Genomic DNA, 27,587 nt, shown 5'->3' on the forward strand with positions numbered 1-27,587 from the left:
AGCAGCGCAGAAGTAAAGGGTGGCATGGTGTGGTATTGCCACTCTTACTTCTGCGCTGCTGCTGGTGGGGCGCTGCCTTCAGAGCTGGGATCCTGGCCACCAGCTGCTGCTCTCTGGCTGCCCAGCTCTGAAGGCAGCGCAGAAGTAAGGGTGGCAGTACCACAACCCCCCTAAAATAACATTGCAATCCCCCTGCAACTCCCTTTTGGGTCAGGACCCCCAATTTGAGAAATCCTGGTCTCCCCCCTGAAATCTGTACAGTATAGGATGATGTGTTTTTCATGGCTGTGAATTTGGTAGGGCCCTAATTATAACTATATAGAAAATCAGAATTCATTAGGCAGTAGAACTGAACAGAGAAAGGGCTCCTAACTTATTGCAAGGACTCTGCTGAGGAGTCCAGCCTACTGGTTTCCTTTCCCTGAGGAGCCTAAGCTCTTGAGAGGACTTTGCAGCAAGAGATGATAACGCCTCAACAGGGTACAATGTAAGAAGAGCCCTTCACTGAAGCCAAAGAGGACAGCAGCAAAACTGAATGAACTCTCCAGAGGCCCCTTCTATTTAGCCACTAAATAAAGATGAAATCGCTATAGCTGGGTTAGGCGGCAAAGTTAGGCAGGGATTGGAAACAAGCACATCTCAGGACCCTGGGACTACTCTACCCACTGACACCAGACTGGGAGTGGGGTTTGAGGATGAGGAGGTAAGTAGGGTTGCCAGGTGTCCGGTTTTTGACCTGGTGATGACTGGGCTTTTAAAAATCCGGTTGGCAGCGCGGTGATGAGGGGGGGCCTGCAGCAGCTCTCTTTGTGGAACTTGGGGGTACTGTGAGCCCCGGCGGACAGGGGACAGATCCCAGTGGAGGGGCTGGGAAAGGCAGCCAGCTGCAGGCTGGGGCCAACCAGGTTAACCCTGGGCACTGGCCTCCGTGGTGGCCAGGGGCTCCCTGCGGAGCGGCATTGTGGCTTTTAGGAAGCGCCTTCAGCCCCCTCCCTGCCCAGCCCGCAGCTCCCCAGCTGAGGGGAGTGGAGAGAGGAGCCGGCCTCGTTCCCCACAGGCTGCATGCAGCCAATGGCAGGGGAGGGGTCTAGGGCGAGCTGCCACCACCTGCCTCGAGCCCCATAGCCCGCTCCTGGGGGGCTGCTGTGCTGGGCTCATCTCGGGACCATGCAGCCAGCAGTTAGTGGGTTGTGGGCTGGTCTGTCTCCTCCAGAAACAGGCCGCACAGAAGCCTGGGGCTAAAGTTGGGCTGCTCCCCCCAGGAATGGGTCCGAGCCGAATCGGGCAGCAGCTGGGCGTGGAGGCCCCAGCCAGCGGCAGGGCTGGTGGGGGATGAAGGAGAGGGGTTGGGGGTAACTACAAACAATGTGGGGGATGAAAAGAGGGCCTGCAGCAGCTCTCTCCTGGAGCTGCTGCAATTTGGGCTATGCTGGGGGTGCAGCGAGCCAGGGGCAGGAGTGGGGTGTGTGTATGTCACTGGCGGGGAATTCTCTCCCCTCTCCATTGTGTAGCTAGCAGTTCTGAGAGTCACATCCACAGACATCTGAGACTATAAGCAGAAGGAATGAAGTTTCCTCTATTACTGTTGAGCCTATCTCTTCCTGGGGTTTGCTACAACACTATCCCTCAGAGATGAAATTGGGGATTAGTATAATTTTTTTTTAAAAAATCCTTCCCCTGTTTTGCTCTAACCCTTTTTCCATGTAAACCCTGAAAGTTTAATTTTTTGCACAAGTTCATGATTTTCTACAAATGTATTTATTTACAGGCATTTCTATTTTGCTGTAATTCTCAGATACAAACACAGCTGGTAGCTCGTAATGTAATGAAAAAAGCCCAGACGTATACCTGTGATGCTCATCATCATAGAATCCAACCACTGTTTCTGATACTCCATGCACTATGCTTATTATTTGTGTACGCAGGGTCTGAATGAATACTTCCCTGACAGCTTGGTGGGAGGGGGAGAGACTTGGGTGTGTTTATGTAAATACACAAAAAGAAAAGGAGTACTTGTAGCACCTTAGAGACTAACCAATTTATTTGAGCATGAGCTTTCGTGAGCTACAGCTCACTTCATCGGATGTATACCGTGGAAACTGCAGTGTCTGCTGCAGTTTCCACGGTATACATCTGATGAAGTGAGCTGTAGCTCACGAAAGCTCATGCTCAAATAAATTGGTTAGTCTCTAAGGTGCTACAAGTACTCCTTTTCTTTTTGCGAATACAGACTAACAGGGCTGTTACTCTGAAACCTATGTAAATACAGTTTGCTCCTGTTCTGCTTACATATTCAACAGATACAGAGGTGTCAAAGTGATCAACTTGGGCTAGTGTTGGGTACAAATCACCTTAGTACTGAATGCAGGGGTAGTGAAATATGGTTACCCATGTAGTAATTATTGTAGGAATACAGAATAGCAGGACTGTGCTTAATCTGTCCCAAATGAGGGGTTTACCTCATTTGAAAGAACCTTATTAAACCAGGGGGTCAAATGTCAGAGGGGTGGGGACAGGTATCCCCAGCCAAGAATGTCCTCAATAGACTGGTTTAAGCTGTTCCTCCCCACTGTTCAAAGACCAGAGCTAAATAGGCTTCATTAGGAGCCTCTTTCTTATGTTAAATGCCCAATCAGAGCTGAAATCAGTTGTGGTAGGACTGTATTTCTGACCAGCCTGCAAAGAGCTAAAAATCACTGAGAGCTGAAATCACTCGAGATGGGGGCAGTGTTTCTGCCAAGAATAAATGGACACAAATCAGACGTCAAGAATTATAACATTCAAAAACCAGTCGGAGAACACTTCAATTTCTTTGGTCACTCGATTACAGACCTAAAAGTGGCAATTCTTCAACAAAAAAACTTCAAAAACAGACTCCAACGAGAAACTGCTGAATTGGAATTAATTTGCAAACTGGATACAATTAATTTAGGCTTGAATAGAGACTGGGAGTGGATGGGTCATTACACAAAGTAAAACTATTTCCCCATGTTTATTCATCCCCCCCCCCCCCCCGCTGTTCCTCAGACCTTCTTGTCAACTGCTGCAAATGGCCCACCTTGATTATCACTACAAAAGGTCCCCCCCCCCCACCCGCTCTCCTGCTGGTAATAGCTCACCTTACCCAATCACTCATTACAGTGTGTATGGTAACACCCATTGCTTCATGTTCTCTGTGTATATAAACCTCCCCACTGTATTTTCCACTGAATGCATCCGATGAAGTGAGCTGTAGCTCACGAAAGCTCATGCTCAAATAAATTTATTAGTCTCTAAGGTGCCACAAGTCCTCCTTTTCTTTTTGCGAATGCAGACTAAGACGGCTGCTACTCTGAAATCAAAATTACTAAGAGACTGATGTGCAGAGATCACAGCAGAGAGGCAGGTGGCAGCAGAAGGCGACTGCCAGTCAGCTAGTGAATGAGTGGCTGGTGCAGTGGAGAGTCGCAATGAGCAGCCAGCAGGGCAGCTGGTGGAGAGGCTCAGTGAGAGTGGTGAGCAAGCGGCCCGCAGGAGTGGCCAGTGAGAAGCCAGCAATGTGGCCGGCAGAGAGGGGTGACGAGCGAGTGCCTGAGCAGCAGAGTGAGTAAGGTACCTCTTTACCCCACCCAGGGCAGGAGGTGAACTCTGCATATGCACCTCTGAACTCTGGGTCTGCACTGACCAAGGACAGCAACTGTGAGTGGGGTGCAGACAGAGGTGAAAGTAAGCCGGTACGGAGTACTGGTAAAAAAAGATGCAATAGTGTACTGGCAAATAAGTGGAGCATTCAGTACCGGCTTACTTTCACCTCTTTTGGCTGCAGAACAAAAAGTTCAAACTAAAAGCTAATAAAAGCTTGGAAAGGGAAAACTCACTGTCACATCTGTTTGTTTCTCTCCCTCTCCTCCTCCAGCCAGGCTGCCAACGGGGCTAGGCTACCCGTTCCCCCGACCCCCACACTCAGCAGGGGCTGCAGGGGCTCCCCTCTAGCTTGTAGCAGGGAGCAGGAGGACTGGCTGAGGGAGAAGCCTCCCCAGGTAGCTTGCTGCCTGCATAAAAACAGTTTAAATTTAGCTGTTCACCCTGTAGTCTGAAGCACAGAATGAGGGGCTATTTCTGGCTTCCTTGTTAATTTCACTCAGGGTTGTTGCTGGGAGCGGGGGAGGTTGTGTGAGACCAAGACAGGGGCAGAATACAACAGCCATTTGGCCGCACAGCTTAAATCCAGAGGTAATAAAAGCCAGTGGAAGGGGAAAACTCACTGTCACATTGGTTTCTCTCCTCCCTCCTCCTCCACCCAGGCTGCCTTATGGGGCTACGCTCCCCTCCCCTCAGCAGGGGCTGCAGCGGCTCCTCTCTAGCTTGTATCAGGGAGCAGGGGGACTGGCTGAGGGAGAAGCCTCCCCAGGATGCCTCCTGTCTGCATAAGGACAGTTTAAATTTAGCTGTTCACTCTGTGGTCTGAACCAGGGAATGAGGGGCTATTTCTGGCTTCCTTGTTAATTTCACTCAAGGTTGTTGGGGCGGGGGTACCAAAGCCTGGGCAGTTCTTTTCTGCCCCCTGGATGAGGCGATCTTCAATAATATAATACATAAAAAATACAATCAAAGTCAGGAACCATTTCCAAGTTCAAATCTATCCCATTCCCTCCCCAGCAGAGGATCATGGTTGTGATATCCAAACTGCTTGTAGATCCTCTTTGAAATGTTACTGTTTAAAAAAAAAAAAAAAAAAAACCATGGAGAACATGGTGGGAAGATGTGTTCTGATGATCGGGGTTTATTTTGGGCAAAGCAATTTTGGTAAAACAACTAAAGATTCACAGGGAAAGCAAATAGCCCCATAGACAAAACCACAAAGGGACTGGAGGGGAAAACTGGATATTCCGGGAAATTATTGTGCCTCCTTTGAAAGAAATAGTAGTTTTCATTCCACCCTCTTTATATATTGAATTAAACACCTGAAATGTCCTTAGGACATAGGGGCTCAGATCTCCTTTTGTTTTGTGGGTGTCTGTGTCCTGCAGAGTGCAGATCCTGAAATTGACAAAACTTTCTCTAAGTATCTTGTATATTTCATGGCAGCTATTCTAGTTGTCCTTCATTCACCCCTGTCTTCCCCTACTAATAGCCACATATTGGTGTGCCCCCTGCACCCTTGCAACTAACACCTCAGGAACTTCTGCTTAATGTGTGCTGCTTAATGGCATCTTGCCCCTGGGGGGCTGTTGGTCCGATTCCTACACTGAAGAGCTATCTTTTCCGAGAGATCCATCCATACTGGACAGATACATTTAGAACATACCTGGAATAAGAGTAGATTTAGATCCGTCAAGGAAGACAAGAAGATTTTGTTTTCACAAGAAGACATTCATGTGGATGTTCCAAAGTTAGCTTTTGAGTGCATACCGCCACATGGTAATTGCGTGGGCTTGCTTCTTATTGGTCAAGTCTTGTCAGGCGCGGTATTAACAGCAGGAGGACAGTAAGTGGGGGAAAACATGCCGCCTAAGAAGATACATGTTCAACAGACCCTAACAGGTATGTTTAAACATAAAAGTGAGGAAATGGGGGATTGTCAGTCAAAAAGAACAGCAACAAATGAAGAAGCTGTAACTAGTCATCCACAGGGAAAAAATGCTGACACTGCAGCCACCACAAAGAAAGGAGACAAATGAAACTGCTGAACTGCCCTGTAAAAAAGCAGATACTCCACCACCATGCCCTGCTGTGTGGTCAAAAATGCAATTTGAGGAGTTCAAAAAGAAAAACTACTGGCTTTTTGCTTCGGGCGGTAAACTTGGGCGCACAGTATGTCATGACATTTCAGATTTGAAGCTCCATTCTGCAAGAGGGGTTAACATCTCTCCAAAGTGAGCCTCTTGTGAAATATCCTCATACGGAAAGAATAAAGAGACAGAGCTGTCCTCCCTTTCACAAAAAGATAAATGAACATAAGAAATCTGCAGCTCATATAGAGGCTGAAAAAATTCAAGCCATGGATAAAAATGAAACTCTTCTTAATCTGAATGCTAAAAGTGAAGAAGCAGCATTTGAAACTACTGCTCGTGTATTCCGAACAGCCTACTACATTGCCAAAACAAGTCGACCCCTCAGTGATCACGAGAGCCTCATTGACCTACAGCAAATCAACGGAATTGAAATGGGGCGTTCGTTGCATAGTAGAACAGTTTGTGTAGACATAATCAGTCATATAGCCACTGAAATGAAAAAGAGAATTGTCAACAAAATCATCGACAATAGGCAAAAATTACAGTACTTGTCGATGAATCGACTACTCTCGCTGGAAACTCGACTTTCATCATTTTTTTGAAAGCCAGTATAGATGGAATTATGAGGCCTCTTACATTTCCTCTGGACTTGATAAAGCTGCAAAGTGCAAAAGCAGCAGCCATTAAAGGGGAAATTTTGAAATGCTTGTTGCGTTGTGGGTTCACTAAAGAACTATTATTGGAAGTGATGATCAGCTTTTGTAGTGACAGCGCAAATGTGATGTTAGGAGTCAAAGCTGGTGTTGGAAAACTACTACAAATGGACTTTCCTAATGGGATATTATGGCCTTGCCTCAACCATAGACTGGAACTTGCTGTTGATGAAGCTTTAGAAGTCACCGGAGGTACAAATGACTTTAAGGCCTTCTTGGATGCATTATATTCCTTGTACAGTCAATCACCAAAAAACTCTTGTGAACTGAATGCTCATGCCAATGAATTACACATTGTACTTAAAAAAAAAAATCGGCAAAATATTCAATTTAAGGTGGGTGGCGTCAACATGGAGAGCAGTCAATGCAGTGTGGCAAACATACCCTGCTTTGGCAAAACACTTTGAGACAGCCCCACAAGACCTGTCAAGAGTCGGAAGCGAACGTATTATATTTCAAGAACTACACTCAGAGCTGTGTTCTGTAAATTTCATTAGAAACCTTTCGTTAATGCTGGATGTGCTGACAGAACTGAAGAATTTGTCCGAGATGTTTCAAGAAAGAGACATGACCATTCAAAAGCAGACAACCTAATGCAAATATACATCAAGAGAATCGAAAGCCTAAAAAGAGACCCAGGAATTCACTCTGAAGGAGCTCAGAAGGCTGAACAATCCATGATGTTCAAAAACAGCAAATTAAATGGCGCTAGAAAAAGCCCCAGAATCAACTCGTCTCAATTCATTCAAGCAGTCATTGACAACATGAGGACAAAACTCTTCACAACTGCCTCAAACAAAGCCGATCAAAGCACACGTAAAGAAAGGGCTTCCAATTATAAGGACTTAATTAACAATTTGTCAGTTTTGAATCCTGAAAAATGGCAAGAGAATCCAGAGAATCCCCACTTTGGAGAAAAGGAAATAAGAGCATTGGCTGATCAACTGAGAATCAATCAACAAGAAACACACTTGGAATTTGTTGAATTCACGGCTTCTGGAGGAAAAAACATTCCTGGTAAACTTAAAAAACTCGTCCTTGCAGTGGATACCCTTGCTGCAAGCAACGCTGATTGCGAAAGAGGATTCAGTGCGATGAACAACATCATTACAGGGAAACGGACTATACTTACCACTTGTCATGTGCTGGACTTGCTATTCATTTCATGGGTGGGACCTCCTTATACTAAATGGAATCCCATGCCATATGTGAAATTGTGGCTTGGAAAGGGCAGACGTGCAGCACATTCATCTCGAGGCATGGCACAACAACAGGGAGAGGAGCGAGATCAGCTGTATGGCCCAATGTGGGAGTTTCTATAAGGATGCTTTGCTCCATCTAGTCCCACCCAGGGATGCCCCTTTCTTGCCCCCATTGGCTAGCCAACTCACACTTTCCACATGCCAAGACTGAGCCAGGGACTGGGGCGGCTTTGCTGTGGGCAGTGGTTCCCCTTGGAGCTGCAGCCCCCACCTACCACCCCCTATCGCTTGTGTTGTTGCTGCTGCATACCCCTTGGACCTCTGTCTCCTCCCTGCTGAGGGGGGGCGGGGTGGGGCGGGGGAACGGGGAGCCTAGCCTGGCTGGAGGAGGAGGGAAGAGAGAAACCAATGTGACGGTGAGTTTTCCCCTTCCACTGGCTTTTATTAGCTCTGGATTTAAGCTGTGCAGTAAAATGCCTATTGTATTCTGCCCCTGCCTTGGTCTCACCTCCCCTCCCCCGCCCCCCAACAACTGTGAATTAAATTAACAAGGATGCCAGAAAGAGCCCCGAATCGAAGTCTGAACCAGGGAGGGAGCAGCAAGTTTAAACTGTTCCTATGCAGTCAGCAGTCATCCTTGGTAGGCTTCTCCCTCAGCCAGTCCCCCTGCTACAAGCTAGAGAGGAGCCATTGCAGCCCCTGCTGGGGGGTAGGTGGGAAACGGGGAGCCTAGCCGCAAGCCGCCTGGCTGGAGGAGGAGGGAGGAGAGAAACCAATGTGACAGTGAGGTTTTCCCCTTCCACTGGCTTTTATTACCTCTGGATTTAAGCTGTGCAGCCAAATGGCTGTTGTATTCTGCCCCTGCCTTGGTCTCACACAACCGCCCCCTTCCCCCGCTCTCAGCAACAACCCTGAGTGAAATTAACAAGGAAGCCAGAAGTAGCCCCTCATTGCCCGGTTCAGACCGCAGAGTGAACAGCTAAATTTAAAAAGAAAAGGAGGACTTGTGGCACCTTAGAGACTAACAAATTTATTTGAGCATAAGCTTTCGTGAGCTACAGCTCACTTCATCGGATGCATTCAGTCTGAAGTGAGCTGTAGCTCACGAAAGCTTATGCTCAAATAAATTTGTTAGTCTCTATGGTGCCACAAGTACTCCTTTTCTTTTTGCGAATACAGACTAACACAGCTCCTACTCTGAAACCAGCTAAATTTAAACTGTTCTTATGCAGGCAGCAGGCTACCTGGGTAGCCTAGCCGTGTCGGCAGCCTGGCTGGAGGAGGAGGAGGGAGGACAAGGAGAAAAATGTGACAGTGAGTTTTCAGGCTTATTCCAATAGTAAAGTTTTATTACGGACAGTACTGGTAGTAGTACTGTAAGTCATGGAATAGTAGGAATGGAATAGTAGTACTGTAAGTCATGGAATAGTAGGGATCCATGAAGTATGCAGGAGAGGTGGGTTGCTTGTGTTTGGACTGTACGAGTAAGAAATGTAACTTACTTCCACCGCTGGCCCTGCCCCTTCCGCCTGCGGCCCCGCCACTTCCGGGGGGGAAAGAGTAGGACCCGTACCGGTAAGAGCTGTATTTTACTTTCACCCCTGGGTGCAGAGAAGGGTCGGGCATATGAAAGGGACTTTTGGGTTGCTGGACTTAAGACCCTGAAGGGAAAAGGACACTGCCCAACCTACTTGAGGGTGGGCCTTTTACTCATGATTTATGTTTATGAACCCTGTTTGCAGTGTTTTCCCAAATTAACACCCAATTACTTCCCTCCTTTAATTAAAAGTTTCTTTTCTACACTCAGACTCTGTACTTGTGAGTGGAGAAGTATTGCCTCTCAGAGGTGGTGTGTAAATTTCCCAGGTCACTGGGTGGGGGCTCAACCTGGTTCTGTGTCATATCAGTGAAAAGGAACCCCTAGATATTGAACCCAGCCCTAGTTGCTGCTGGCTCCACCTGGCAGAAGGGTTACATTTGTGAATCACTTCATCTGAGGAAGCACATTTTAAGGCAGGGTAGAATAGGGAGAGTCTGGATTTTAATGGCCATGCAGTTGAAATATTCCAGACTACCGCCTCTTGGATATTGGAATCTTTCTGCAATCAACTCTATGAGGTGAAAACAAGACTTTTCCTGTCTGATCCTGCTTAAACTCAGAATTGAGCATTTATTTTCCATTTCCTGGGAGAAACACAGACAATTATAACTGGAAAAAATCTGATATCCCTAAGAAGGTGGATATTTCTGAGTCACAGGAATTGAACATAAACTGAATTTAGATTTATACTCTCGCTTAATTGATTTTAGTTTAAATTTATTGAGAAGGGATATTTTTCTGTGATAATTCCTTTATCCTAATTTATGCTTATTTTTTTGTATGTGTATGTACATCCCATTCCTATAACTGCAGGACACTGAATACTTTCAGAAGGTATCACTTGGATTATCTTTGGACAAAGGATTTTTCATTATCACAGATTAGGCTTTTTCAAATCCTAAAGCTTCTTGTGTTTGGCTCACCATATTGACACTGGTGCAAGCTGTGGGACAACAGAACCCAGGGAAGAAGAAAAGGATGAGTTCAGCCCCAGCAACACATTGGCTTCTGTGCCACAAATTCGTTTAACCTTCATGAGAAGTTTTTTCAGTTACATCCCTGTGTGGCACAGAAACCAGGATGTTGCTTGGTGTTTCAGACTCTTTTCAGTTATAAACGTCTGTGTTTCTACCAGGAAATGGTCACTAAAGGTTCAAGTCAAGGTTCAAGGGCCAAACAGGAAAAATCTTGTTTTCACCTCCCACAGTTGATTGCAGAAAGCTTCCATTGTCTAAGAGGTGATAGAATGGAATATTCCAACTCCATGGCTATTAAAATCCAGAAGCCTGTGCAATCTCCCCAAATCTTGCCCTATCCATTGCACAGTGGCCCTCCCTTGGCAGCTACAGAGGCTTACATACTGCAGAAATTGCTTCTCTCTGCTCTACAAGCATTTTTATTGCTAAAAAGTTCTTTTGATTTTATTATTAATTAATAGCACTAATCCCAGGTGACAAATTTTACTGTTAACCACTATCAATTATGTTCTCGGTTTTCATTAAGTACAATGGAGGTATTTCAATGGCTCATGTGAAATAAGGAGAACCTTTTGTGTATCTTTGCTCTTCACTTCAGAACATGTTCCCAATTAAAAATAATTTTTATCACAATTTTTTTCACAAGGTTGCTTTCATTTAAATATGCTCTAAGCTTTTAATTGTCAATGTTTCATTTTAACTTTTACTAGAAGCTATGCTCTCCATCCCAGTCCTGTTGCTTCTCTTGCAGTAAAAAGGGCTTTAAAAATAACTTTCCAACCCACATTTTGCTAGGTGAGCATAGATGACAGCTCAAAAATCTCTAATCAAACCACAAAGCACTCAAGAATTTCAAGTAACTGTTAGAAATCTTTGCATGCAGAGATTTGTAGGAGTATGTGGGAATTTTCCCCTCAGTCATTTACCACCACATGAATTCCTAGATTAATAATATGCAATGAGTTTTACTTATTTTAAACAGATCTGGAAAAAAAAATCTCCAAAGAAGAGACTTCTAATAATGCCTTCATTCAATGATGTGTTTCAGATTAATGAAGATCCTTTTCAATCCTTTAGAAACAACCATGTATTAATATGACTCAGTGTCTTCATGCACCTCCCCACATCCACAGGCCACTTCTTGTTTCTCTTCCCTCCTTCTCCTCCTCCTGTTCCTCCCTTTTATGGAATAGTTCTATTTAGCAGAAGGGGGAAAGAATCCTCAACACATGTACATGGATTTAGTCTGAATCACACTGAAAACTCCATGTTAATTTTAAAATGTTAACACTAGATGTAACAAAACAATAGTATATAAATGTAGAGAGCTCAGTGAATATTCACTACAAATAAGTTATTTGATTAATTTTTCTGCCACCTACAAGAAAATTAGTTACCACAGATATACACATTATTCAATATTAGTCTATGAATTCTTGAGTAATTTTATTATTCTGTGGATTGACCATGAACAATTCATAGTGAATATTCACTATTCAATATTTAAAATTCCAGCTGTGATGGTTGGTTATAACTGGTGTTTTAACTATCCAGATATCTGAGCACATTCATCAAAGAGGTTTTTAAATTTAGGACCCAGAAATAAGAAAATCCAATTAGAGAGGAAGCTACTCCTTTGCAACAGACAATAGCTGATTAAGAACATAATAAGAGAAAAACCTGGGTACTAATGATCACAAGATCATTGAATTCACCCTAATTCAGAATAAATATAGAACCAAGATTTCAGGAAAGTCAGTTTATTTAATTGTGAATTCTTTGGGACAGAGACCATGTCTACCTCTGTATTGGCCCAAGTGCCAAGTAAAATGAGGTATCAATCAATCAATTTGCAGGTTTTGGATGCTACTTCAGGACAACAAATAAAAATAATAATTGAATAAGTCCAGAGACTAAGGAGCAATGGGAAGAAACATTACAATTTATGAGCGTGGAAGAAGGATGAAGAAATCCTAAAAGATACAACAGACTGCAGTCCCTCTGAAAAGAGGAACTTGCTCAGGCAAAGTTCCTACAACAGTCAGGGCATTTGATTAGGGAATAGACGATTTGACTCAAAGGCTCTCAGGAAGAATAAAGGACCATCATGGCTTCACAGGGAACTGGAAAAAGAACTGAGGTTAAAATAATAATAAAACAGTAATGAAAAGAATTGAAAAGCAGCCTTAAGTTTCTTCAGTGAGTATCACCTGCAGGCTGTAATTTGGTGTTCCAAAGGCTGAGATTTTGTTTGTTTGTAGTGGAGGTAGTGTTTTTCACTCCCCATTTTAGGAATCGCTGAAGGAAGATTAAGGGCCTATCCAAAGTCCAGGGCAAAACTCCCATTGACTTCACAGATGAAGGACTGACCCCAATAGGCATCATATAAAATGACAGGTTTCAGAGTAACAGCTGTGTTAGTCTGTATTTGCAAAAAGAAAAGGAGTACTTGTGGCACCTTAGAGACTAACCAATTTATTTGAGCATAAGCTTTCGTGAGCTACAGCTCACTTCATAGGATGCTCAAATAAATTGGTTAATCTCTAAGGTGCCACAAGTACTCCTTTTCTTTATATAAAATGATGTATATAAGAAGAGTGGAATGTACTATTATGTGGCCATCTTCATTTGTGCCCTCTACTACCCTGTAAAGTGAACTCTGAGTTGAACTCTCTGCATTACCCTGTCTACTGAGTAGGGCTGGTTCAACAGTTTCTGTCTACAATGTTTTTTGATGGAAAATTGGGTTTTAGACTAAATTAAATTTTTATTGGAAAGCAACTGCTTGTTGGGAAAATGTTTAAATTTTAACTGAATAGTTTTCAGCCAAAACCTAAAATCTTTCCGTTTTTGGCTGAAAAGCTTCGGGTTTTTTTTATAAAAATAGAATTTTTTTGTATTCATTTTTCAGTATTCAACTCCTTCCATTTTTAACATTAGCAAGAACTGGGAGAGGATTTTTGACAATTTAATTATTCAGTTAATACTAACTACCATATTCTCAAAACCCATGTACAAACTCTGATGTGCAAGCACAACCCGTGATTTGCATATCTATACAGGTAGGCGTACCTATAAATGATTGGCTGTGCACCTAGCAATCAGGCATTCAGTGTTTAAAATCTAGACCTTGGAAAATAGGGTTAGTGCTGCAGGTTTATCACTACAACCTTGAATAGTCAATATTCCTCTTATCTATGTTTCCACATTTTTTCCCTTCTAACAGGCCTAAAAGTTGCACAGTTGTATTTGATTTTTTTTTCTCAGCTGGAAAGGCTATTGAAATTTTTCTAATTAGATTTCTGTGGTTTCATTTTGACTGATGGATAAAGCAACAAGAGAGGCTGACACCATATATTAGCTTCTGCTAAACTCTGATATTACTAGTATAAATTTCTATGGCCCAATTTTGCATCTTGACAACAAAATAGCATGTCTTGCAAGTGTGATAACATTCTTGGGGGTAGTAACATATCAAAAAGTATTCCTCCAAGCTCATACAATATTAAAACATTCTCTCAACAACTAAACACTGTGAATCCTGAATCTTACGAAGAAAAGATACAAAAATTGTTTTTAGATAATTAGGTTACCCTCTCTAACTAGTGTCTCATCCGTAAACATTAAGGCCCCAATCCTGCACAGACTTACTTATGTTCTTACCTTAATGCACGTAAGTAATTACACAGAAGTCAATGGGTCTATTCAAATGTGAAGTTAAGTACATGTGCAAATCTCTGCAGGATTGATGACTAATTTTGCAGATACATTCCTCTTTTAAAATAATATTTTTTTGACATCCTAAATTATTTCATCTTGAAAAGCTATTTTCATGAAGTTTTTTGTGTCATATTAATTCTCCATCTATTAAAATTGCATTTGTATTTATCTGAATGCCTGCATGACAGAGCAAAAGCAAGTTCAATTGGTTATCACCGAACAGTGGAAAGAAAGTGAAAATAATGTCCAGATCCTCAGCTGGTAAAAACTGGGATAGCTCGACTGGTTGTAATATTGCTACGCTGATTACAACAGCAAAAGCTCTGGCCGAGTGCAAATTTAATACCAAGCCATTTGAACAAGGACAAAGTACAAAGCTACTGCAGTCCAAGATTATAGTTGCAGCATAACAGCGTGAGTAAATTAATAACATTATCAGAGTCTATTACAGCAATGTTCTGAACTGTGAAAGATGAAACGAAGCAGTGTCATAGTCACTACACTGGTCTTAGCAAAGCGTCAGTAGTGTCAGTGAATGCCCCTGGTGTGAGCAAAGGAAAAGATAGTCTTTTAGCCAGGTATACTAACGATGTAAACAAAAATTTTCAAAAATGACAAATTTACAATGTCAGCAAAAAGAAAAAGGAAAAATTTCCCTTGTGATAGCTAAATTTTTATATTTACTACAAATTAATAGATACATTAGTTGAAATTTTGAACATTTTAAATTGATTGATTTTGTTAAACAAATACACTGTTTCAAAAGAAGAACAAGATAATATGTCAAACACTTAACAGGGTTGTATGTGAACTTATGGCTGAAGTGTAAATATATATACAGCTTTATGATCAATTTATTTGGCCTTGTGTTGTTCCTCACATTTAAAAGGACATTAATTTTAAAGGGGGAGTGGGGGAATCATAGGGCTGTAGAGATTGACTACATCACAAGCACATTCCAGTTGTCACCATGGCAACTCCACAGGACCCGTATGTCATAGTTGCAAGGTCAGCTGCACCTCTGTCCCCTTTGTGGTTTCTCTGAGTGTATCACCTCAGATATCAGACATGCCTTTACTTCTCCTAGGGAGGAATCATGTGGTTCTCCCACTCTTAGCCTGGGCCCTAGTCTACAGCACCCTCTATCAACCGTGTTTACCCAGCAGGTCCAGCTAGGTTCTGACAACTGCAGTTCTTCCCTTTAGCAGTGTGATCAGTGGTGTACAGTGATCAGATAGCATTGTTAAACCTAAGTACTGTTTATTTTAAACAGTAGAAACAAAGCATTGCAGGATTTAAAAACAGCAAAAAGTCTAAACGTAACCATTCTTGGTTAGTAACCTAGGCAGGCCTAATTTCATACACCCCAGCAGGTGGCTGAGTCTCAGCCTAATTCTTCTGAAAAATTTCCCTGTCTCTAAAAAGAGAGTCTGGTTTTTTTTAATTGCTATAGTATTTTGATCTTGTATGTTCCCAGGCCTTTTCTTGCCCTGGCATTGTCTTAACACCCATATGTGTTTGCGGAAAAGTGGCTTATCTTCAGTCATTTTACCATCCTGTTTGTTTTTCCTTACAGACTCTACAACACTAATCCAATATGTTCACACAGTAAACATCCCAATAACCAGGTCAACCTACAGTAGTCGTAAATTGTAACAGCACAGTTCCAATTCTGTCACAGCCTTTTCAGCAACTGTCCAAGAGATAAAAGAACGAAGAGTACTTGTGGCACCTCCTCGTTCTTTTTGCCGATACAGACTAACATGGCTACCGCTCTGAAACCTGTGACCAAAAGATGTTATTGACATAGCTCTGTGCCCCAAGAGGAGCAGATTATAGCACTTCTCAAACTTCTTTGCACCTCGACCCCCTTCTGATAATAAAAATGACTACACAACCCCAGGAAAGGGGACTGAAGCCTGAGCCCCGCTGCCCTGGGGGTGGGGGTGAAGCTGGAGCTTGAGGGCTTCAGCCCTGGGTGTGGGAGCTGTAACCTGAGCCCTGCTGCCCATGGCTGAAGCCGAAGCCTGAGTCCTGATGCTCAGACCTGAAGCCCTCTGGTTTTGGCTTCAGCCTTGGGCAGTGGGGGCTCAGACTTTGGCTTCAGCCCTGAGCCTCAGCAAATCTAACACCAGCCCTGGCAACCCCATTAAAATGGGATCACAACCCACTTTCAGGTCCCACCCCACAGTTTGAGAACCACTGGTGGGCATTCTTCACTCTTTCTAAGAGGTCTCAGGGCACTGGTATTCTGTATATGCTCTTCTATCCTACAGTCTCTCTGTGGCAGCGTGGAGTAGACCCTGAGGCTCCACTGCAGAAGGCTTTGTGGCCCTGCCACACCCCGCCCCAGAAAAGGACAGTGGAGAGAGTCCTCTAAGCTGCCTAGAGCAGTGGTGTGGGATGCAGCCAATCAGAGAGGAGCTGCAATGGAACAGCCAGTCCGGGCCCAGCATGCCCATATAAAAGGAGCTGCAGTCCAATGCAGAATTCAGTTCCTTGCTGGAGGTGGAGGAGTGTGAATGGTGCGCCTGACTGGTTGAGGAAGCTACAGGATCTTGGATAGAGCAGTGCTAGCAGAGACCTGGGGGAATGAGGAACTCTGGCCTGGTGGCTGGGACTCAACCAGGATGAGACATTGAAGTAAGGATGAAAAATGTGCTGGGGCCATGGGGAAGTGACCCATGGAATCATAGCAGCAACATAGCTTAGTTAAAAGGACACAATGGACGGCTGTTATTTTTAGGCTCCCTGGGTTGGGACCTGGAGTAGAGGGTGGATCTGGAACACCCTCCCACTCCCCAGCCACTGGGAAAATGGCCTGGATTTTGAGGCACCCCAGAAGGGGAGCTGAACTCTTTTAGTGGCCTAGGTGGAGAGCTGGGACCCAAAAGGCCCAAAGATGGTGAGGACACTTATTCCAGATCTCCCTCCCTGGAATATGGCTCAATACCCAGGTCCAACACCATTTTAAAGACTGTTGAACTAATTAAGGGCCAGAGCCAGGGAGGGCTACAGGGACAGAATGGCCACCTGAGGGGTATTAGGATAGGCCCCCCTGTTGGACTGTTTTCCCAGAAGGGGTTTTTATTTCACCTGCGGACTGCGTGTGACTTGGCCGAAGGGCTGAGTCACTGAAGACCCACCACAAACTGAAAGAGAGAGAGAGAGAGAGTGCAGGCACATGCACTTGGACAGGGGGCACTCACAAGAGGTGAGTGTGACTCACACTCATTTCAGGGGTCCTACAAGATTCTAGTCTGTCTCATCTTCTGAGGGGGTGGGGGTGAGCGTAGGATTTGTTAGAATGTAGTGGTTGTGGGCTTCAGAGCCACTAACATGTATGACCCTCATCTCTACATCTTACTTTTATGCCATCCAGATTGTGCATTTTTCTTGCCTGACTCTGGAGCAAGATAAACTTCCTGAAGTCTAATCCGGGAAAGATGGAGGTGATGTTAGCAGAGTTAACATAAGGAACTCATGAGGGCTGTGACTGATCCATCAACTGATGGAGAGTATGTGTACCCTTAGCCAAAAAGGTTAAGATGCTTGGAGTATTTGACTCTCGTGTATTGAGGACTGTGTTGGAATTGCAAGTTATTATGTAAGAGGAAAGGGAGAATTTCCTGGTCCAGCTTGTTGCTAGGGGGCTTTGTAAGGATGTATGCAATCAGTCATTCAGGAAAGTCAGCCTAGAATAAGATGGCTTGAATCCTGTCTCTCTGCTTATAGTGAGGCCTGCTTTATTTCTCTCTGGTTTTGGTTCTTGGGTATTAGATTTCTGGATACTATGAAAAAATGTAGTGTTGTATCACACAAGTCCAGAAAGACTCATATTTTTTTATTTAACTTCTTAGTTTATGTCCTGTGAACATAACAGACTGAAGTTCGGTTTGTCAAGTATCCACGGTGGATCATAACACTTTTCTCCTCTGTGGTTAGCTAAGAGGATGTGGCCTCTCCTTGTTGATGTGATCTCATCAAAGATCTCCCAGCTTTTGTCACCTCCTGGTAGGACTATTATAGTATGCTGTAGTTGGGGCTACAATTGAGGACCACTTAGAAGCCTCAGACTTCTACATTTTTGGAGTGGGTTAGTGTGAGCATTTTACACCTGTGATCTATCAGGTGCATTGCCTTCTAGGTGAACTTCCAGATGCTACTTTTAATTAAAGTCAGCATTGTTAGGCACTTCCTTAGATATGTTGGTTCCAGTCTCCCTATGCATCATTGAAACCACTGAGATCAGCTGAGGCTTTTTCAATAACACTCACCAGAAGACCAATGTCTAAGAGCATGGTGGGCTCATGGTTGTGGAATTCACTCCCTCTGGCAGCCCACAAGAGAACGAACTTATTGAACCTCAGAACAGCACAAACCCTCTTTTCCCCCTTCAAGAATCTGCTTGAGTAGGGGTTATCATTAAGTCATTTTTTTGTGTCTAGTTGGAGTGCTATGGGGGGAGACTACTTATGCTGTCTATTACGGGAACTCAACTTGATTATAAGAGACCACAATAATGACACACTAAAAAACAATAGATACTGATTCATATGTTTTGGTGGGGAAACTTTAGAATGGAGAGGTGGGCTCCTCAGCTGGTGTAAATTGACATAGCTCCATTGTGGTCTTTAGAGTTCAGATGGGAGGTTAATTATAGCCAGGAAAAGAATTTTGCCTTTGCCTCAGAAACTTGCTGAAAAAAACAAAACTGGTGATATGTCTATCATATACTTCATATAAAACCCAAGTGAAGAGACACCACCTTGGATCAGGTCTGGTGTAAACAACTGAGTAACAGCTAGAAAGTACCCGTTTCCAGAGGCACAAGGGTCTACATTTGTCTGCACTGGAAAAGATCTAAAGGTTCAGTAATTATTTAGCTAGGATTAGGATAAAGTTAATGTATTTCAAGGGGTATTTACTTTTGTGTTTCTTAAATATGTAACTTGTTTCCTGTTTTTGTTTTGGTGATAAATAAGAATGTCAGTGTTTGTTGTATTCGTCAACTGGAGATTTGTTTCAATTAGGCTCGAAGGCCAGATCTACAAAAGGGACTTAGATGTTGTGACACTATGCTTCACAATGCCTAAAGTTAAGGTGACTAGAAAATCACAGAAACACACTGAGATCCGCACAGCCTGAGTTAGGAGCTGAGGCTTCTATACAATGTATGCGGGGAAGAGAGGTGCCTTGGAAAGAGGTCCACAAACCAACGTACTAGGTGGGGAATCGCCTACGGTAGCTAATGGGAGATCCAACAAAAGGGATGCATCCTAAGCCCTGCTCATCTGAGTTCAGTCCCTAAGCTCTTGCTAAAGAAAGTGCCTAGCTCTATTGTGATTCATGAACCAGGAAGACAGGCACTTAGCCACCTAAGTCACCTGCAGGGCCTGATCAAAGGTTGTTGAACACCACATAAAACAGCTAGGGGAAGGGAAACAGGAGTAGGAAGAGTACTATAATCTATAGCCTAGTGGTTAGAATTCTCACCTGGGATATAGGAAACCCCTGGTTCAAGTCTCCCTCTCTGCCTAATGAGAGAGGAGTTGAACAGGGTTCTACAACTTCTCAGGTGAATGCCCTAGCCTATAGTAAAAAGAAAAGGAGTACTTGTGGCACCTTAGAGACTAACCAATTTATTTGAGCATGAGCTTTCGTGAGCTACAGCTCACTTCATCAGATGTATACCGTGGAAACTGCAGCAGACTTTATATACACACAGAGAATATGAAACAATACCTCCTCCCACCCCACTGTCCTGCTGGTAATAGCTTATCTAAAGTGATCAACAGGTGGGCCATTTCCAGCACAAATCCAGGTTTTCTCACCCTCCACCCCCCCACACAAATTCACTCTCCTGCTGGTGCTAGCCCATCCAAAGTGACAACTCTTTACATAATCAAGTCGGGCTATTTCCTGCATAGATCCAGGTTTTCTCACATCCCCCCCACCCCCATACACACACAAACTCACTCTCCTGCTGGTAATAGCTCATCTAAACTGACCACTCTCCAAGTTTAAATCCAAGTTAAACCAGAACATCTGGGGGGGGAGGGTAGGAAAAAACAAAAGGAAACAGGCTACCTTGCATAATGACTTAGCCACTCCCAGTCTCTATTTAAGCCTAAATTAATAGTATCCAATTTGCAAATGAATTCCAATTCAGCAGTTTCTCGCTGGAGTCTGGATTTGAAGTTTTTTTGTTTTAAGATAGCGACCTTCATGTCTGTGATTGCGTGACCAGAGAGATTGAAGTGTTCTCCGACTGGTTTATGAATGTTATAATTCTTGACATCTGATTTGTGTCCATTTATTCTTTTACGTAGAGACTGTCCAGTTTGACCAATGTACATGGCAGAGGGGCATTGCTGGCACATGATGGCATATATCACATTGGTGGATGTGCAGGTGAACGAGCCTCTGATAGTGTGGCTGATGTTATTAGGCCCTGTGATGGTGTCCCCTGAATAGATATGTGGGCACAGTTGGCAACGGGCTTTGTTGCAAGGATAAGTTCCTGGGTTAGTGGTTCTGTTGTGTGGTATGTGGTTGTTGGTAGTCATTGGCCAATTTAATATTTAATTAAAGAGGAAAAACTTAGATAACCTAGTGGTTAGAGTAGTCTCCTGCAAGATAGGAGACTGTTCAATTCTCTCCTTATCAGGCAGATGGAGGACTTGAACCAGGATCTTCTGTACTCCTAGGGGAGTGCCCTTAGCCACTGGGCTAAAGGTGTGCACACACACAAACCCCTAGGCAGAGGAACACCTATCTTCCTCATGGATTGTTCTGGGGTTTAGGCAGGAGACAGCCACCTGCATGTCTGAAGTAAGGCAACAGCACACATGCTTAGAGGCACAAACAAAGGCACCTAGGGAACTTTTACTGCAAAAACTTAGGTGCCGATCAACTTTAGGCACCTACAGAGTTAGACAGCAGCTGAGCAGGAGTTTGGTGGAATGCAGTGGTGCCTACAAACAGGACTTAAGGGCTTCAGGGCCTCTGTGGATTCAGCACAGTCCTTCGGTGAAATCTTGGCTCTGTTAAAGTCAATGGGAGTTTTGCCATTGACTTCACTGGAGCCAGAGTTTCACCTCTTGACTTCAATAGGATCTAAGCACATGCTTGAAACACTCTACATTAAAAGCAAAGACACAGAAGTACCAAGAAATGTTAATCTCAAACTCTATAAAAACAACTGAATCACAGTGAAAGAATACATATAGAAAGTGCATCAAAAACTGTTATGACAGACCCAGCACTCGCATGAGACAATAGTGACAACTGTATTATTAACTGCAGAAGGTCATAATCAACAACCAGAAAGAAAGTGTGTTGTGGCTACAGCTTTAAATTACTTTGTACTATTGAATAATGGTATATCTGAACACATCCATAGATAGATCTTTCTTTAAACAGGAGGCCAATATTCCATTTTAAGGTGTCCCATTTGAAACAAACTTCAATTAATCTTGTTATGAATTTATACTATCTTTCCATACAATAGTATAATTGGGTGGTCTATAGTCAAATGAGAACAAGTAATATGAAATAGACAGTTCAAAAATAAAAATGTCTATGTTTAAATGAAACTATACAGATTGAAAAGGAAATAAAAATTCAGTTTGAGATTTTGACACCAAATAATCCAGAATAAAAATTAGTTTTCAATAGAAAAAATCCTGCTGCTCTTAACTCATAACCATCATATTTATTTTTAAAACATGACTTTTGCTGCCATCATGTGGCTCTTCCCAGAACACATTTACAAATGTCAAATGCTATGTGATTACAACACTGTGGTTTTATACCATTTTCTCTCATCCTCATAATTTGTTCTTTTCCACTTGGCTAACAAGGATTTTTCCTCCCTCTTCCATATGTTTCAAATGAAGCTTTAAATTAACACAGCTGTCTTCTCATGTATCAGTTTCTTTCTTGCATCAGAATCAGTGATGAGGTTTGTAAGAATGTGAATGGTCTCAGTTAACCAATACTGCACAAGGGCAAAAGACCAACTATTGCTTTAAAAATAATTCTCAGTAACACTGAAATAGAAGGGACAATATTGCTTTTCATCTGTACCTTTGTCCTGTCATAGATATGCTGTCCACCCACCCTGGCAGCTGCTGGAAGTCCTGTCTGCATTATGACATTGCAGAGCCAATAATCTTCTAGAGATGCCTGAGAGATATCAGGAGCTAGGCAGGACTTTCCACAACAGGCCAGCACTAGTGGACTTGAGTACAAGATAACAGAATTTAGACCATGGAAGGCCATAGTAGATTAAAACAACATGAAGGTGGCTAAACAATTGGGCCTAAAACAGGGCACTGGCTTGGTAGTCAAGAGACCTGGGTTCTACCTACCATGTGACCTTGAGCAAGTCACTCATCTCATCTCTGTGACTCAGCAGCCCCTCCCTGTGAAATGAGGATACTGCTATACACTGTCCTTTGGAAAGTGCTCTGAGACCTAAGGATGAAATGCTATATGAAAACTAAGAATGACTGCCCAAAACCACCCTTTTCACTATTGCCTCAGTCCTGGCAATACGGCAGAAGGAGCAAGGCAGCCTCTCAAGCAGGCAGATCCCAGACATAGCTCTCTGGCCGAGATTTTCAAAGGGGCCATAACCACACAAATCCCATTGAATTCTATGGAAGTTGGGGGAAATAACTGCCTTCAGATCCTTTGAAAATCTCAGCCTTTATCACCACTCAGGCTAGCATTCTTCAGTTTCTCTTTAATCAGTTTTAGACTCTAGTGCTCTTAGAAAAAAAAAGAGAGAAAACTTTCTGAAATAAAACCTCTGTCATCTGTGCATAAACCACTCTCAGTTGCCTTAACTTACACACCATCTTAGTGTTACGAAGGTCACTGTCACTACCTACCCCCCGGTCTCTCTGTCTGGATGAACACCAGTTTGTGAGTGAACCCACCTGCTGGGAATCACATCTCATCCGCCCCCTGGGTCTGGAGAGTGACAAGGGCTGGGTGGGAAATTTTCACAATTTCAAACATTTTTCCTGTTCCACATTGGGACGAAACTGCAACCTTTAGAAATGCTTCATGAAAAGCAGAGAGACCCACCCCAGTAGTTAGGGAATTCTCTTGGGATGTGGGAGTCATAGGGACTTGAACTTGGGTATCCATATCTTATGTGAGTGCCTTAACCACTAGGCTAGTCAATGTCTCAGATCCAAAGTATATTTATACAATGAGGAACAGCTCCAACAGAAAAGAGATAAAGAGCACTGACCTAGAATGTGGCAGACCCAGGTTCATGTTCCTGTCCTTACGTTGAATCAGGCAGAGCAGGACCTTGAAGAGGGGTCTCCCACATTCCAGGTGAGTGCCCTAGCCACCTGGCTATTCCAGGGGCTCTCTTTCTAGTTCACCCCTAGTTCTGAGATGACTTCCATCAAAAATGAATAATTTCCACACAGGTTTTGTTTCAATGAATTGGCATTTAAAAAAAAATTGTTCTGTAGCAAATTCTCGACCTGTTCTAGTGGTGACTGGTCACAGTTTGTAGCTGTGGGTCTCTCAGGCATATTCCCAGATACACACCCTGTATCTAGCACCCTTCTTGGACAGTAAGATCCTTCAGTCCAGCTGCCTTAGATCCTCAAAGGAGCATTCCAGCCCTTCAGGGACAAGATGGCAGGCAGGCAAGGAACTCAGGTTTAGAAAAGGAATTTCTTAACCACAGGCATTTTACTCTTCAACAGCATTAGAGAGTTACAGATTTTTGGAAAATAACAAACAATCCTGAAATCAGCCCCCTCTGTGTCCTGTGTCTGGTGAGCCTCCATAGGATAAGCAGCTCTCCTGATTTTCTACCTCCTTAGCCCAGTCTTCCTGCATGGTGGCTATGATCTGCTACACACACTCCTGTCAGAGAGAGAATTCCCCTCTTAAATGTAGTCTCTGACCTCATTGGGCCATATACCCAGGTTGAGAGAGTTCATTGTTCTTGTGGTTGGGCTGGTAATTGAGAGAGAATCAGACCTGATAGCATTATATTGCTCTTTGCCAACTTCTCAGACAGTCATCCAACTAGGTGTCAAGCCCCTACTGCCAAAAAATGGATCCCTAACCTACAATGGAGGTTTCAATACAAAGGGGAGCCCCTAATAAGAAATGACATTAATGGGCAAGATGGTGTTCTCAATAGAGTAGAGATCTATCCTCACTCTGTCACAGTCACGAAAGGCTAATCAAAGATTTTGATCCAGCTGTTCATACTCTCAAAGCAACCTTTGGCTGCACAGTGTGTATTCAGCCACCAACAAACTGGCCACCTATTTTCAGCTCCCAGTAAAGCACAATTCCTAAACTTTTATTTTTTAAAGGGACACTAATGAAACATTCTTGGGTCTGACAAACATAGACACTCATTGGAATAGCACTTTAAAAAAGTGTCTCATCAATAAACACAAACCTATCCCATACTCCGAGATGAGTCTTGAAACGATGTTAAAGCTCTATCTCCTGTCTTGGGACTCACTCACTCCAAACCTACCCACTCCAACCCCCAACAGGACATTGTTTTTGTTGTGATCACCAGCGCAAACATGCATCTGGCAACATTCATCACTCTCCCAATATCACCATTCTGTGAGCCACTAGGGACTTTTCATTGACAAGATCAAGTATTCAGAGATGAAGGAACTTGTCAGCTTCATTCCCCTGCCATCACACAAAGCTAGCTGGTAGAGGGACAAAGTGATGTGCACACTGCACAAGAAGAGTTGATCTTTTCCCACTCAGCCTTAGGGGTTGGGATTTTAAGGCTTTCTCAGCCAGCTTTTGCCAGTCAGGGTGGAGAACCTTCCAAGAAGTTGATACTCAAGGTGACCACCCTGCTTGCCCACCCCTAAAACAAGCCCTGCTCTCAGCCCTTGTTTTGGAAGGATGATTTTATTATTGTAAATGTTTTTATTTTAAAGTATTTAATGTTCAGGAGTCCACATCGCAGTAAGTAGGCACGTCAGCAATCTGTGCAGAGACTACAGACTGTCTGACCATGGATACTGACCTACCCCTTTACCTTCAATGCCAGTTCCTCCAGTGTAGGATTGGGCTCCACTAGTAAGGCAATGTGGCAAAGTGCGCTGTCCACGCTGTAACCCCTTTGTATAGAGTCAAACAAGCAGCTTTCACAAACATTGTGTTCACAAAAATGAGAGGAAATCCACTCTGCTCAAATACATTGGTTAGTCTCTAAGGTGCCACAAGTACTCCTTTTCTTTTTGCGAATACAGACTAACACGGATGTTACTCTGAAACTCTCTAAAATGTCATTGTAAGAGAGAGTTAAACAGTGGGCTCTGGCATTCTCTCTTTTGTTGATGAGTCTCCCAAACCCAAATGGTGGGGTTTTTTTCAGAGAATCAATGCATACTGCATACCTGTACTCTGAGAGAGCCAATTCAAGCTCTGTTTTGTCTGAATACACTATCTACAGCGGAAAAGTTTGTTTCTGAATGGAAGAATTTTGCAGGAAAAGTATAGAGACACATATATGATGTGGGAGGAAGTGATATTATTCTACATCAAAGTGACATAGCTGAAGAGTGAGATTTTTTTTTTACTGTTTGTTTTCATTCTTGCCTACTGTCCCAACGCTAGAAATGCACCAAGCGCATTCCAATAAACCTTCAGAGTCCAAATGATTCACTAGGCATAGCACAGTCGATTTCTCATAACAATTTTCTTCAAATATCAGACTGGCGTAAATACCAAGGATGGAGAGACTTTATTTCATGTTATATAAGAAGATAGATTGACTAATACATGCTATTTTATAAATAGATCATGTCTGTCTGTGTGTACATGGGCTTTCACTATCAGGGGGTCATTTCAGCACAGCTGGCAGTATGCAAACAAACCAAGGGAGAGAGTAACAAAGGCGAGGCACAGACGTGCTGGCAAGAGTGAATTAACTTCATTTCTGAATATGAGTCAAGGTTACAAAAACTTAAAGCTGTCACCTGGCGGGGCCCAGTATCCACTGACTCCAAGAGCTAGATATATCTTCTATTTTTTGGAAAATCAAATGCAAATAAAGCATAATAGTAACAAAATGACAGTCAATAACCGACACAAATGCAGGATGGACATGTAAGACCTAAACCTCCATGAGTTGGGAAGATTATCCTACCTTACTTATATTAGGCATCTGTCAGTAACTACCATCTCAGAGCCTTGATGGTTTTCTGACCACATGGACACTTGCTCTCCTAGGATAGCAATTGCATTTGATGCCCTTATTCATATCTATTGGACCAATACAACTTCATAATTTGTTTGGTGGTATTATGGTGACCACATTATTAGCACAGTTGTTTTATCAACTAGTTAAGTTCAGCTTTTATTTTATCTTATGTTGGTAATGGGACTTCACATGCTGCATATATTTTTGGCAGCACACTGGGACCTATAATACATCACATTTATATTTCCTTAATGTATTTCAGTCCATTAAACAACACATCATCACATTCTTTAACAGTTTTTTTTTTTGGCTTGCTAAGTAGACAAGATATTCACCCATTTGATCATCTGAATTTCCTGGGTTGTAATGCTTCGTATTGGGATGATTACAATGTCTCTGTAATGTTTTTACACTTAAATTACTGATACATACTCAACCTTAACTTCAGTTTAATGTAGTTTTTTCTGTGAACAAACTATAAGCAGTAGATACAAGAATCATTAGTAAGTTGGCTTAATAATTAATAGCTTAGGTCACATTTTTATAATTGTGAACTAATTAGCTTAATCCTCCTCATCACTGATCATCAAACCTCTTAGTCAGTCAAACTGCTAAATTATCATCATGCCTAAATACAGAAAAACAGAGATGTTAAAAAGGTAGATTTCAAATGCTAATGTGTTTTCATTATAGTAAACTGTTAATTATACAGGAGCACACTATAAAATAAATTCCAGAGAGACTATATACACCAATAGAAGACAAAGAAACCCAAGGCCTACCTCATATTCCCTGCCATAAGGAGGCACAGATTGTAAATGTGAGAGAAAATGAAGAGGAAGAGAATGGTGCTGAAGAACATTGTCATCCAAGATCCATGATCCTCTCGAAACATTTTTAGCCGGAATAACTGACCTGTGGTGTGAATATTATAAGAAATCAGTTTTATTTTATCCAGAATACAAATGTATCTCTACTTTATAGCAAAAGCAAAACAGTTTGCTAAACTGTACTTACTTATGAAATGCAATAACTCGATTTTCTGTGTAAAAAAAAAAAAATTCAGGATTTTACAGTTTCTATACCATTTTCAGCCTTTTCTTGCACTCAGCATAGCTGGAGAATATTCTTGCTATATTATAAGGTATTTGGGTATGTGCTCCATAAACTGCTGTCCACCCAACTTAGGCCCTGCTCTTACAATCAGATACACTAGTGTGGACCCCTGTACCTATGCAGAATCCCATGGGCTGAGCAAGAGTCTGTACTAGTGGTTCAAACTGTAGGATCTCAGCCCGAGTCTGTTCAAGGAGAATAACACATTAATTCAATTAAGACAAATTACTATACAAGGGAAAACTATCTCTGGAATTAATCTAAAAGCCAACTTAATACTCAAGGCAAGAGTCACTTTTTTTTTTTAAACTGTGCT

General features: G+C 42.8%; 1 protein-coding gene across 3 annotated transcripts in view; it reads right to left on the bottom strand.

The window, feature by feature from the left end:
* The window catches only part of TMEM117 (transmembrane protein 117), a 320,755-nt gene that overhangs the window by 248,226 nt on the left and 44,942 nt on the right, over nt 1–27,587 (bottom strand). For all 3 annotated transcript variants that reach the window (XM_048835994.2, XM_075124394.1, XM_075124395.1), the window contains exon 3: nt 26,938–27,070. In XM_048835994.2, the coding sequence (XP_048691951.1) occupies nt 26,938–27,070 (133 nt within the window). The remainder of the gene's footprint in view (nt 1–26,937; nt 27,071–27,587) is intronic.

The sequence above is a fragment of the Caretta caretta genome, chromosome 1, assembly GCF_965140235.1.
Source record: "Caretta caretta isolate rCarCar2 chromosome 1, rCarCar1.hap1, whole genome shotgun sequence".
Taxonomy (NCBI): Eukaryota; Metazoa; Chordata; order Testudines; family Cheloniidae; genus Caretta; species Caretta caretta.